Genomic DNA, 13,942 nt, shown 5'->3' on the forward strand with positions numbered 1-13,942 from the left:
ATTTGTGTTTTTCTTTCAAAAACATCCTCAGCCCTCTTTTGTTAACCCCCTCCCTATACTAATTACCATAAATGCAAGCCTATAAAAAACGTGTCAGCTCGAGTTCTTCAGGTTTAGCAGAATTAATAAATAACAATTATGTAATCGTGATGTCCAAAGCATGAGCATAAAGCCACATTTTAAACAGAAAAAAAGACACTTGACCGCAGCCTTGATTTCTTTTTTTAATGTTTTTATGCACCTCAAATTTGTGCTACAGTACTTGAGTAAATATACTTAGTTGCATTCTACCACTGTGTAATCGTAATTTAATAGTACGCTTTTATCTGAAGGTATCAGTGGTGAAATGCTCCGTTACTGACTGGACCAAATCTGATATTGATATTAGGAAAGCGTTAATCCTAGTGACCTGATAGTAAATGTGTGTGTGTGTGTGTGTGTGTGTGTGTGTGTGTGTGTGTGTGTGTGTGTGTGTGACAGAGAGAGAGAGAGAGAGAGAGAGCAAGAGAGAGATAGGGAGAGTTCCACTGATGGATCTGAGAATATCTCAAAAGTTCAGACTGCGCTCGAGGCTCGCTGTCTCATGCTGCGTGTCATCAGTCTGACAGTTTCTCACTCACACAGAGTGCAAAGGACGGGAAGCGAGAGTGGCACAATGATATGTTTATTTAGAAGCTTTGGATAATAGAAAAGGTGGTGGCTGCTGCTGGAATGTCACAACCATTGACAAAAAACATGGACATGAACTCCCTTATCTAGACAGACACACACACACTCACATACGCACGCACACACACACACACACTCTCCCATCACTTCCAAGAGAGAAAAAACTTACGGCAATGCACAGGACAAGACGGTAATCACAGTTTCTACAAGCTCATTTCTACATGAAAAATTCACAGTTACACATATATGAGGGAGATTTTCTTCATAGGCACGGCAAAAGCAATAACATGTGTATCTCAACAACAACAAAATAAATGATAAAAATAAAACATTTTGCACACTTCATAAATCCCCCAAGGGCCCCAGATGAACTGAATGTTTACACTGGATCTGAGGTGGGAACATCCTCGATTTGCAGCCCTGCAAGGACTTGAGTGAAACATTGCACTCACACCAAAGGAGAAAATGGTATAGGGGGATAGGCAAAAAAGGTGAAAGGAGCAATAAATGCGTTTTCTCTTAACTGGACTAATAGCAGACTAAGCACTCAGTTCATCCGGTCACTCCCTGTATACATCTTTATATTATCTCTCTTCCTATACATATACACATTTAGGATTTGCAGAACTTGGGACTGAAACATTTAATATAAATGTAATCCCAGGTCAGACAGAAGAATGGCTATTAGAACATTGTCAGTCTACATACAGCTCCACTGGTCATTGTCCAGCGGTGACAACGCATTGAAATAATCAGATACGAGTAAATCACATACAGACAATATCACAGACGGTTTACTTGAGCCGTTTTTTGCTCTTTTTCTATATTTGCAGTTCAACTTCAGAAAGTTCACTGTGTTGTCCTGTCTGTGCAGCACGCTTAAAGAGTACGCTAAATATATAACAAGTAATTCATCGATAATTTAGCGGCCCTCTTCTGCACACCGACACAACAGGAATGCCAAGACAGACCCTCGCACTCCTCCTCGCCTTGTCTTTGGAAAACCTTGTGCTCAGATAGGAAAGACAGTCAGTGACGTTCTCCTCCTCAGGTTTTAATACATCTACTGCAGCAGCCGGACTGTGAAAAACACAATAGCACTGTGACAGGATTTAGCTCACACTGTACTGTAGCCTTGTACTTTGTAAATGAGCGCTGCTGAGTAGTAAGCTGGTGTTTTCATTCGTGTGAAGGAAAGCAAGCGCAATTGTTTAATCAGGACTAGGTTGGGTTGTTTGTTATTCTGTTATTTGGTCGGTACCTTACAGTAGCCTCGGGGAACCACACGGTCAAACAAGGAAGCACTGAGGCGATAAACACTTTGTTTCCACGCAGTTTGACAACACGTAGAAGAGGAGATCTCAAAAACTGAGGAATATTGCTGGCATTTAGAGTCACACAACTGCTACACCAGAAAATAAACACCCAAACTTTTAAGGTGTATGCTTTAAATTAGAATTTTAAACATGAATTTAACTTCCTAATAATACACCAATGTTCTGGATTGTGATATTTCATTAAATAAAAGCTGAATCAAAGTCCCCAACATACCGAACCCTGACTGGCTTATCCAAACCAGGTAAACCTGCTGGTGGAGGTTTTCTATTTCAAATAGTGAAAACTGGCCAGATTGGACAGATTCAAGTAACTCTCTAATGGGAGCCAATCCGGTGAAGCTGTGGTGTGTTTTTCTGGAGGTTATGCTGCGTTCATGTCATTTCTAAGTTATTCGTAATTATCATGTTACAACCAGAGTAGTTATAGTTTTGTATTTTTTATTAGTTTGAAAAAAAAGTTTTTTGTTTTCATTTTGGTCACTTTGTTCTATTAGTAGTATTAGTTTTTTTGCTTAAGTTAACTAAAATGTTTTTTTTCACACCTGGTTTAAGTTTTTTGTTTAGTTTTAGTAACTATAATAACCTTGGTTCCAACTTGTAGAAGTCGTTCACATCAACATCCAAGTACTCCAGTAATTATGACTCAGAAACTAAGATGTTCGACTGAAGTTAAAGAAACATGGATGTCAGCAAAAGTCTTTCATTCAAGGTTAATTAAACCCAAATGGATAAAGTATTACGTGTTGTCATTTAATAGGACAAACTGTCTTGAGTTGTCAGGTGATGTGAATGCTCACAAGTTGTAAACATGGAAATCCTCTTCTTCATCCAGCCATCCCATATGACATGAATGCCGCATTTGCCTAAACATCAATCCTCCAGAGTTTGCATTTCATCAATGAGCCAACAAGGCCAGTCCCATTTCAAAGGCTCCTCCACTAAAGGCCAACATTTGGACTAAAAATCTGTAGGACAAATCAGGCCCTCAAGATTCAATTCATCTATTAAGTGCTGATCGACTGTTCATTAGAGCATTCAGGCAGTCTTTGTCAACTCGTAAATGGTGTTAAGGTGGACTATCACTGGTAATCATATCACATGGACTAGACCAACAAGAGGTTGTAAATAATGGAAGCCAGGCATGAAATCCACTATTTGCAGCATGGACATGTTATTCACAGGGCATTACAAATAAATGGAAGTAATATGGATGCATTTACCATTAACCTGGTCCACTATTTGCCTGGAGTTCATTGTGGGTTGACACTAAACATCATACTGCAAATTTAGTTGGCTGTCTGATGGCAACATCCTGTAATAGACATGGACATTATCGACTTTACGATTTGACAAGGAACACCCCATTAGTGTTTATCTCTGAGTGTAAAACCACTGTCCCATTTAGAGGAGAGGAGCAGGTTCAGCCTCACTCACTGTGGTCCGCATCGTTCAGAGGATCCAGCCCCTGAATTTGGACACATCTCCAAACTGCTTGGAAAGCATTGTGGATTTTTTGAAAAAAAAAAAAAAAAAACTACTTTAAATTTAACCACTCAAAACAACACACACCAACAATGTCTTCATTAAATGTTTGTTACACATGTAGACGTTCTGAATTCCTGATATATGGGTAACTTGAAGCTGGTATCTTATTCATTTATACAATTTCTTTCCCTATTCTGAATGTCTGGCTATGTGCTACTGGCTGAATTAGCTACCACAGTGATACTATTGCTTCACATACGGCAGATAATAATGAATGCTGGATGCTCAGAGACAGTATTCAAAGCAACGATATACACATACAGCCATGGGAATGGCATGAGGGGAAGGATTTTTAGCCAAAAGTTTTTAATTTGAGATAAAACTTGTCATCTTCACAGCTAAAATGGTTTATCACAGTGGAGATGGCATTATGGCGCAGTGTGTGTGTGTGTGTGTGTGTGTGTGTGTGTGTGTGTGTCTGTGTGTCTGTGTGTCTGTGTCTGTGTGTGTGTTAGTATTTTCCTGCATGAGTAACAGACGTGTTTGTTTGCTGTGTGCTTGTTTAGATAAGCCTGTGCCTGGATGTGCTGCTTCCACTGTGTCTGAGTGAGTGTGTGTGTGTCAGCTCAGCAGATGGAGTTTGATTCTCACCACTGGGAAATCTCAATCCCACAATGCACTGGGAGCTGCGCCAAATGAGGAAGCAGCAGCAGCAGCAGCAATGAGGAACCAATCACAGCTTGAATACTGAAAAAAAAAAAGTGCATTCCCTCTCTCTCTTCTGCCCGTTGCTGTTCCTCCAGGACCAGCCATTGTTGTGCTATCCATCAAGACGAATTGGGTCTATAGCATGAGTTAATTCTTAACTCATAAAACACACACGTGTATCACAGACACAGTAAAACCGATTAACACAGATCACAAAGGAAAACGGGGACAGAGTGAAGGTTCCCCATCCTTCCCTCTTTGTTTCTGGGCAGACAAAAGCAAACAGAAACGTCTGGAAATCCTGGCTTTGGAAAATGACAACAGCAAGAAGATTCCCCAGAACAAACCCAGATACATCATCCCTTTTGGGTCTATGTGGGTAATTATTCCAAATTTAGGCCTACTTTTACATGGGATCTCCTTTTTTCAGAGTCTTCCCGAATCCCCCAATCAGTCCGAAGGAACGTCTTTTGTGGGACTGCTGAGCGGTGGAGAGAGAGAGGAAAGAGGGGCTGATCATGTTTTCCCAGCATCGTCATGAGAACAGCAGAAAAACACAGCTTATCATACAGCTACCAGCAGTTAACATGAGGATTCAGTATAGTAACCAGTAAAAGCATGTGAATGTACCAAAAAAAAACCAAAGTGCTCTCAGTCAAGCGAGCGGTATGGCAAGACGATCTGAGAAAATCACTGTGACGTGTCAAAGCACACAGATGACATCACATTCCCCTGCCAACGCAAGGTGGGTTCAGATTTAAAAAATCAGATCCTTGTTATGGTGCATAAATGTGTGTGTGTGTGTGTGTGTGTGTAGGCTAAGGCTCGACCGACATGTGATTTTGAAGCCAGTATACTGCGCCAAAATTCAGCTTTTGATTTGAAATATTTCTATGGCCAAAAAGCATTTCAGTGTTTGCTTGAATTTTTATATTTAGGATGGAAAAGCCTCTGAAACAGCATTTAGTTCACTGAGGGACTTGAAAGCCAAACTAATGATATTAAGGCAGAGTGAGGCAGGTGTCATTGCAGGTTTTTTTTAAACACTAGACTGTGGAACGACATCTGAGGTTAGCTATAATTGGGGAATAAACTTCATGATATCAGAGTCAGATGACAACCGATATATTTTGGGCCAATGTCAGCAGTATCTATGCCAGCGAAATCATATATCGATATAACCCTAGAGTTTGTTTGTGTGTCTATATGTTTGCTCGCTCAAAGTGAAAAAAAATTCCATCCCCTGTAGCCCTTCTTTGGCGGGTCTGGAACAAAAAATGAGTCACTCCCCAACTAACCAATCACAGTCCAGCAGCAGATTGTGAGATTGTCACCGTAAATCGCTACGAAACACCTCCATGCGAGGTATGGACGGAGAAAAAATACTGAGAAAAAAGGGAGAGGGAGAAGATGGCTGGTTGGCCCAAGTGTTTTTCTTCGAGGTTTAGTCCAGTTAGCCGCCCTTCAGTCCCGTGCTAGTGCAGGCCCAGCAACTCCAGGCTGGTTTCCCAAAGGCTCAGCTGCAGCTGGGGTTCAAAGGTCGGTGGTGTTGTCATCTCCCTGCGCCCATTGGCCCAGTAGCCTCCACCACACTCCCCCTCCAGCGCTGGTGAAAGAGCGGCGTATAGCACGGTGGCAGCACCCTCTGCAGGAGTCTGAGGAAAGCACACGCACACACACACACACACACACACACACACACACACACACACACACACACACACACACACACACACACACACACACACACACACACACACATAAATACATATAAACATATACATTTCTAAATTAAAAAATGCATACCAAAAAAAAAACCCAAAAGGAACTGGAGTGACTGCAGGATGACAAGTTCAATAACAAGTTATCAGTGCAACAAACAAATAAGTGTCACTGTGTGTGTGTGTGTGTGTGTGTGTGTGTGTGAATGCGTAAGGAGGGCTGATGTCACTGTATGTTAGTGTCAGTAAAAAGAAGGCTGTGTGTGTGCGTCTGCATGCATAAGTGTGTGTTGGTGGTGATGCATTTTAACAATGATCTCAGTGTCAGCTGTGAGACCAGGAGCAGGTTTCAGAGCAGAGAGGGTATCACATCCTGCGAGCATCAACAAGCACACTTGCATACTTTGTGCGTGAACCAGCGTGTGTGTGTGTGTGCTGTAATACTCCACAATATTTCCAAACACGCATTTTAATTGTTCCTCTGAATTAATTATTATTTCGCTCGCAGGGCCAAATTTTTCAGCGCGAGGGACAATACAGGAAAACACAACTTGTGCTTCATTATTCATGTTGCTGTCTGTAGTCTGAAAGTCTGTTCACACATGGAGGGGTTTTTAGCGCTCCCTAGAACGCTTTTCGTGAGAAGAAAATAAAACAAAACAACTTGTTTCCATGACAACGGGCCACTCATTTCATTGCTGATTACATTTGACTGCTTATGACTTTCCTGTTGGAAAAAATAACCTTCGCCTTTGTAATTGTCTAGTGGTCTGTTTTTCTTGGTCAAAATTAAAATGTCTGATTGTGCTAAAAACAGTTATTAATTTTATTAAATGTCTCAATAGCACCGTTTGCAGTGTCATAGACATCCCTGTTCTTTTTCCCCCAGTGGCATTATTATGTGTCTTTCCCTTCCCCCCCAGAGATGTATTAACTCATATTAACCAGAGAAAGAACGATGTTGCAAAATCAGCATTTTTAATGAGTTCCAACGTCCTTAAAATTATCTCATGGAATATAAATTGGGTCTTAAAGCAAAGTGATATAAAACAATCTCACATTTAAAGTCCTTGGCAATGCGATGTTGCAGCGCTTCAAGACACCCACCTGAATGAGTCTGAATCACAAATGAATGTTTGCTTTCATTTTTTGGGTGGGTGGGATGTTTGGGTCGAGTGTTTTCTGTCCCAGCTAATGGAGCTTCAGGTATCTTGTTTTTGAAAAAGAACTGTCTCGAGTATTGTTTTTGTCTTTAATAATAATTTAAACAAAGAAAAGAACAGGCCACTCATTTCAGTTCATTATATTAGACTTTACTGCTTTTTCCCCATTCACTAATTACAAGGATTACTTCCTCTGAATATTGATTGCATCGTGCTGCCAAAAGATGCTGCTGGTTTTATTGACTTTTCAAAAGCGTCACAAGTCTGAGTGCCTTTCATCTCCTTTATTTCTCGTTTAAAACAGCCAGGGTCTGTTCAGATAACACACCTCATTAAGTTGAAACACAAAACGTCACAGTCAAATTTTTTTTTTGCAGTTTGTGACAAATGTATATATTCATAGTAGCTTTTTTTGGCCTTTTATTGCCTTTATTGATAGTGACAGCCAAAGATGGGCAGGAAAGGGGGGCAGAGAGAAAGGGGATGACCCGCAGCAAAGGGCCCGGGCCGGATTCGAATCCTGGGCTGCTGCAGCAACTCCGTACATGGGTCACCAGCTCTACCGACCGCTAACCGGGCGCCCCATAGTTGTTTTTAACCTTGAATTTTTATACATATTTTATTACTACATACTATATACATATATATTTATTTTACTGATTCTTATTGTTCTCTTTTGTCTTTTAGAACAACCTTATGAGCACACCACGTTTTGTCATTTGACTACATATATTACTTATGTATGTATGTGCAAAGGACAAATATAACAAGGTACAGTACATTACCAGGCACTATCACTGTATACATTAGCATCTTTTACTTTCTCTATCCCTCTTCTAGCCTTTGGCTCTACATGCATTCAAATGTTATGGCTTGAGATAAAAAGGTGTTGTAACAGGCGAGAATCCCAGTTTGTGTGTGTGTGGGTGTGTTAATGATTACATGCATGACTTTGTGTGATTAATGTGTTTGCGTATGTGGGGCAGAACCATCCCAAAGGTTGTGCTCGGAGGCAAATGCCTGTGACAATTGCAGTTTTGGGCTCAAACACGCACACACGTCTCCTTCCATTAAATCCCAGGGACATTAACAGCAGCCTGCAGCCAACGCTTTAAGCTATGCAAGAAATGTTTTAAAATATAACACAGTGAAGAGCCTGCCTTGATTTTTACCAGCACTTCCATTTTCAGTGATGTGGTTAGACTGTGTGTATGCGCAGGCATGACTGTCTGTGTTTCATCTTGTATAATATAATCCTGAACAATGCCTGCACTCGAGTCTGTTGTTTCAGGTCACTGAGGGTCCCTTAAAGGAAAAGTAACCCTTTCTTAACCGTTTCTTTACCGGAGAGCAAAGTTACTGTTTGTTAAATGTCTAATGTAGTAGCTAATATGATTGTTAGTAGGAAAAATATGATAACAATGATCGCTCACTGGATATGGAATACAATTTGCTACAGAGAGAGATTCAAGATTTCAACTTGACATTTGGTTCATTTGAAAAGTTGTAAAAAGAAAACTCAAGCTCCTCTGGCACTTGATTGCAAAAGATTTGGAGTGTAGGTGTTTTGGATTGCAAATCATTTACAGATCTTGAGAAAACACATTTAGACACTACATTTTACCTTATAGACATTTACATTCCAGACATTTAGAAGACAAGAAACTGAACTAGGACAACAGCAGAATAAACTGTAATTTGGGTTTTGGGATTGAAGAAGAAATCGAAGCAACAAAGATTAGGGTCTTGTTGTCCTTAAAATGTTTAACCAAAATCAAGGGTTAGAAACAGTAGTGAGAGTTCTTTACCACTCAGTGGTAAAGCAGAAAATACATTTACTGAATCGACATGTCAGCCATGTTTTATTTCAATTATACATCCTAATGGATTTCCCTACATAGTGTACTACTTAGTAATTAAATTATATAATTAAGTTATTAATCAAAAATTGCGGAGAAGCTTTACATAAATCAAACGCAGATGAATGTCAGGAAAGTGTTTTACCCTGAAAAGCAGGCGAGCAATGGCGCTCTGTGCCAGGCAGAGAGGTGTCCAGAGGTGGCGATATAGCGCAGTATCCACCATGCCAGGATCCACAGCACATGAACTCAGTGGGAAACCTCCACGCTGCAACTCCTGGTGGAGGTGGGAACTAAATAACAGCTGGGCCAGCTTACTGTGACAATAAGCAGCATGGGCTGAATAACACTGGCTGAGGAGAGAGAGAAAGCAAATGAAACACTGTGAGACTTGTAAATGAAAAAAAAGAAAAGAAATGTGCCTCTGTTTAAAGATAAAAGGCTGGTAAACAGCTCTTGGGGTTTATTTGGTCAGTTTTGTTCATTTCTTTTGAATCAACTGTTTTTCCATGTAAGAAGAACCTGTACCTCTGAACAAGGACAAGTTCTTATTATAGCGGAAACTTAACATGGCCTCTCTTAATCCTCCAAATTTGGCATACAAGGACAGACAGTGTCATCGTTGTGACAAATCTGAAACCAAGCCCAGACAACATCATTTGACTGCAGAGCCGCAGTGCCAGCAGTTTACAAAGAAGTACGGCTCAGAACTGGCAGTTCCAATCCAACCTGTGCCACCTATCTTCAAACGTAACTGCAACCGCAGTTCAGACCAGCACAAATCCTGATGTGCGCCATGTACAGGAAAGGAATCTGCAATTGTGACACCTGCCAGGCAGTGAATACTACATTGCAGGTTTTTTTTTTTTTTCTTGTTTGTGCATGTATGCACCTGTTAGATGACTTACAGCTCACATTTTCAACCTGCAAAGTGATCTTACTATCACTGTGGTGTCATCGAAATTATTTACACATCTGTCGATTGTTTAAATGGTCGATGCACAATATTCCATTTCATACAACATTATACTGATATCATGTGCACAAAGCCCGTCCGACTGAAACACATCTGTGAAACGAGACTAGACAGTATTTAATACACACTTGAGGATAATGATGTTGACGCACACAGCTATTACTTTCCTTCCCTCTTGTTGACAATACTGACACGTCCACATCTACACGTCTCAACTGTTGCCATGCAGTAGCTGCCTGATATCAGAAAGAATTTCAACTCCAATTCCATCTTCAGTCTGACATTACCTTCACTCTAACTAATTTCCATTGGGGAGGGGCATTTGATTTTCCCTAAACAATCACTAGAGACCAATGTATCCGCCTGAACATTTTAAGTCCACACTGATGCGTAGCTATGCCAGCATACTTAACCGGGGTGTTAAGAGTGGAGTTGAGCGAAGTTAAAACAAACAACGATGTCAGGCGATACTGAGGCGACATGCTGTCTAATTCAATAAACGTGTTAATCAAGGGGGTTGCATTATTACTCCTACTTATTTACAGCTTGACAACGCTTGACAACAGTTTGACAATGGCAGTAGTCCCGTCCATTGCACTGACTGGCTAATTGCTTGCAGCGTTCATTGGATAATCGCTTTTTCAACCGAGAAACTGCTGTTTCATGACATGATGCCAGAACAGAATCAGTCAACGCGGTGGGGCGGGCATATTCAAATGTTTGGACCAAGGATAATACAGTAGGTGAGTTTTTCAGATAGCTACAAGGCAGTAACATTAGGAACTTCACAACTGAGAATCTCAGCAGGAAACTCGAAGCCAATGTTTCTACGTGCAGCATTTATGAGATAATACAGCTGTACCCAACCTCAGAATTTGTCAGTACAAAGATTAGACTATTTGTTTCTCTTTTGAAAGGCCACACTAAACTCCTGTATCAGAGTCTCGTTTTTTAGCCTACCTTACATTTTAATGCCTCTCTACGTCATTTGTGATGTGAAAAGATCAGATTTCAAAAGAGAGAGAAAGTAGAAACATGAGTCCTGCTCATAGTTGAGTCCATAAATCCCAGCGTACGACTGAGCATCCCTCCTACCAGACGGCTGACAACGCTGTCAGACGAAAAGTCAATCACAGTAGAAGGCAATAGAGGAGATTGTACCGCCATCTGGTTTAGACGACTTTCACTGACAGTCATTACTGAAGCAGAGAGCGTCAGAGAAGCTAACAGACTCTTCTCCTCTATGACCCTTCTCTACTTCCATCAAAGTTAGTTTAGTGGTTTGTGGTCATTTTGAGACTCGGTTTGTAAAGCTGACAGTCTGCCGTGCTGTTGCTCGTGTATTTCTCCGTGTACAATGACTCAGCTAAAAATAAAAATGTCAGCTCGGGGTCTTCTCGACTGATGACTCGAATCATCAAGTTTTCGGGAGCACCGCTAAACAATCATAAATGAATAACCTGCATAGAGGATGAAGTTAAATAAATTACATTAACGTATTTTCTTTGTGGATATGTATGACAAATTACTTGCAGTCCATTTAAGATTTTTGGATCAAATTAGGATATTATTTTTATAAAATAAAATGCTGGCATGAGCCATAGCCCACCGCTAAGGTAATGCAACGACACAATGAAGATATTCAGGCTGCTAATGCTTCTGGACAGCAGTGCTGCTAGCTGGAATGAGACTGAGCCAACTGGAGCCAATAGTTGCTCACCTAATGCCAACAGAAAATCAGACCATTGTGTTGGTGATGCCAGCACAGAGGAAGTGCAGGTGAGTGTGACAAGTTGGCGCTTGAAATGTTTTTTTTGTTTTGTTTTAAACAACAAAATTAAGGGATCATTCCTGTATAATACAGCTGTTTTGTGGTTTTGTCCATAGAGGTTTGTTTACATCTAATCATCTTTTTATATATTGCCAGCATTGTTATATATATTTTGATGTGGTCACGACTGCTACAGTGTCTGTGTGTGTGTGAGCCTACCTGCTATTTAGGTCATTTAGTCTGATCTCGCCCATGCGGTGGGCAGAGGAGGAGACGTTGACCACACGGGAGAAGTAGCCACATTTCCCAGAATCCTTCAGTGTGTCCAGTAGCAGCCAGGTCAACAGGAAGTGGCCTAGATAGTTCACACCAAAGTGCTGCTCAAATCCATCCTCAGTACGGCCATCGGGAACCAGCATGACACCAGCTTGGCACACACAAAAATACATTTCAGTGTTTGGAGTTTAAAATTCCAATAATACTCAATTTTGTAGGAAGGCCTGATGTGTCTGACGCATCAACACCCAAGACAGAAGTACACACATAATGCAAACAGTCATATCATGTATATCTTGTACCGTAAGAGTCTCTAATGTGTCAGCGTTGTTCAGCACAGAGATCATTGTGTGTGTTGTGTTCTTTGTGGTATATATCTTTATAGGACCTTTAACTGGCATGTTGCTTCTGTTTCAGTCATACAGAGTATATACATATCAAATGGGTGGCTGAAATACTAAACTGGTGCAAAGTATCTCATTAAGTGTTTATTATTACTTTAAAACAATACTTATGCTGCTAATGCTTTAGATCAACCCAATGTTGATCTTCCAGTACTTTCAAAAAGGCTGAAATATACTGCATGTAAAAGATTTTTCAGTGAGCAGAATGTAATGCTTTAAATCCTTTTAAATTCAGTCAGGTGACAGCATCTAAATTACACTGCTCTGCAGAGGATTTAGCTGAATACTACACGGACTACTCTACATATAAAGTATACAGCACACACATGACGAACATGACATCTCCACCACTCACCATTATTGACCAGAATGTTTAACGGCAGGTCCCGCTCCTTGAAGCTCCGGACAAATTGACGGACAGACTGCAAAGAGGCTAGGTCCAGTTTCATGAACTCCACTGGAATGGACACACACACACACACACACACACAGTGGCACACACACACACACACACACACACACACACACGTGGCACACACATCAGAGCCATTGTAAACGGATTATTTCTGCAAGCAGTAAGACATCAAAGAGTGTATTAATCATCTCTTACAGCAGGCTCGCTGGGTTCTTACAGTACAATACTGGCAGCGCTACGCTTCTGTTGCTCCGGCACTTCATATCAAACTTAATACTTCTTCCTGAGCTCCATCAAAGCTTAACACACTGTTATATCAGGTCTAATGTATGATAAGACACAGGTAAGAAAGCAATGCCCAGGAGCTGGTATCATCAGAGCATGAAAGTGACTCTGTATGCTTAAGTGTAAGTGTATGTATGCAGAGAAATGACTTAGGGGATGCTGAACACTTTCTATATATACTTAAAACCTTGACAGACACATAGGACATCTACTTATGTATGAAGAGTGTTAATGCTCAAGCTGCACTACTATTGTAATACCTGTAAAGGTACGACAACAATGCAATTAGACTTAACAATGGCCAACAGATGATATGGGATTACTGTAAATTTGTCACACAATACTGAGTTGAGTTATCACAGTGTATTTACTCCGGCACCATGTTTGTGTGTGTGTATGAATGTAAATATGCATGTCTATCTGTACACTCATTTAGCTTGCTATCTGTCTACTGTGTGTTATGACTGAAGGTGACTGCTTCATGTTACGTAGAAGAGCACTGCCACATCTTTATTAGTTCTACGCTACTCTAAAAAGTATTTCCTGTTTCTGAGTGATTTAGAAATGTTTTAGAGAACGTCTGAGTGAGGAATCGACAAGAACTTTCTCCTCTTGGCAGAGGTTTAATCTAGATGTCTTTTTTTCCAGGTGTACCGCGCGTAACACTCTTGTGCCTCTTTAATCTGCTCAGCTCTGAAGCTTTTTATTTTACTTCAGTTTTAGTCCTTCCCTGTCTAAGGATGTTCATCTCCCTTTTCCCAACAGGCTCTCCCATTGGTGGAATGACCTTCCCAATCCACAGGACTGTCCTTGCCAATCTTAAACAGCAAATTGAAATCTCATCTCTTCGATAAGTGCTTTAAATTGTACCCT

General features: G+C 40.7%; 1 protein-coding gene across 7 annotated transcripts in view; it reads right to left on the reverse strand.

Moving 5' to 3' along the window:
* Positions 1-648: 648 nt before the first annotated feature.
* Positions 649-13,942, reverse strand: part of LOC127365649 (dehydrogenase/reductase SDR family member on chromosome X-like) — a 48,149-nt gene continuing 34,855 nt past the window's right edge. For all 7 annotated transcript variants that reach the window (XM_051403962.1, XM_051403961.1, XM_051403963.1 and 4 more), the window contains 4 exons: positions 12,725-12,826; positions 11,909-12,116; positions 9,088-9,295; positions 649-5,854 (listed from right to left, as the gene is read on the reverse strand). In XM_051403962.1, coding sequence (XP_051259922.1) covers positions 5,675-5,854; positions 9,088-9,295; positions 11,909-12,116; positions 12,725-12,826 — 698 coding nt within the window. In that variant the 3' untranslated portion in view covers positions 649-5,674. The remainder of the gene's footprint in view (positions 5,855-9,087; positions 9,296-11,908; positions 12,117-12,724; positions 12,827-13,942) is intronic.

The sequence above is a fragment of the Dicentrarchus labrax genome, unplaced genomic scaffold (genome assembly GCF_905237075.1).
Source record: "Dicentrarchus labrax unplaced genomic scaffold, dlabrax2021, whole genome shotgun sequence".
Classification (NCBI taxonomy): domain Eukaryota; kingdom Metazoa; phylum Chordata; class Actinopteri; family Moronidae; genus Dicentrarchus; species Dicentrarchus labrax.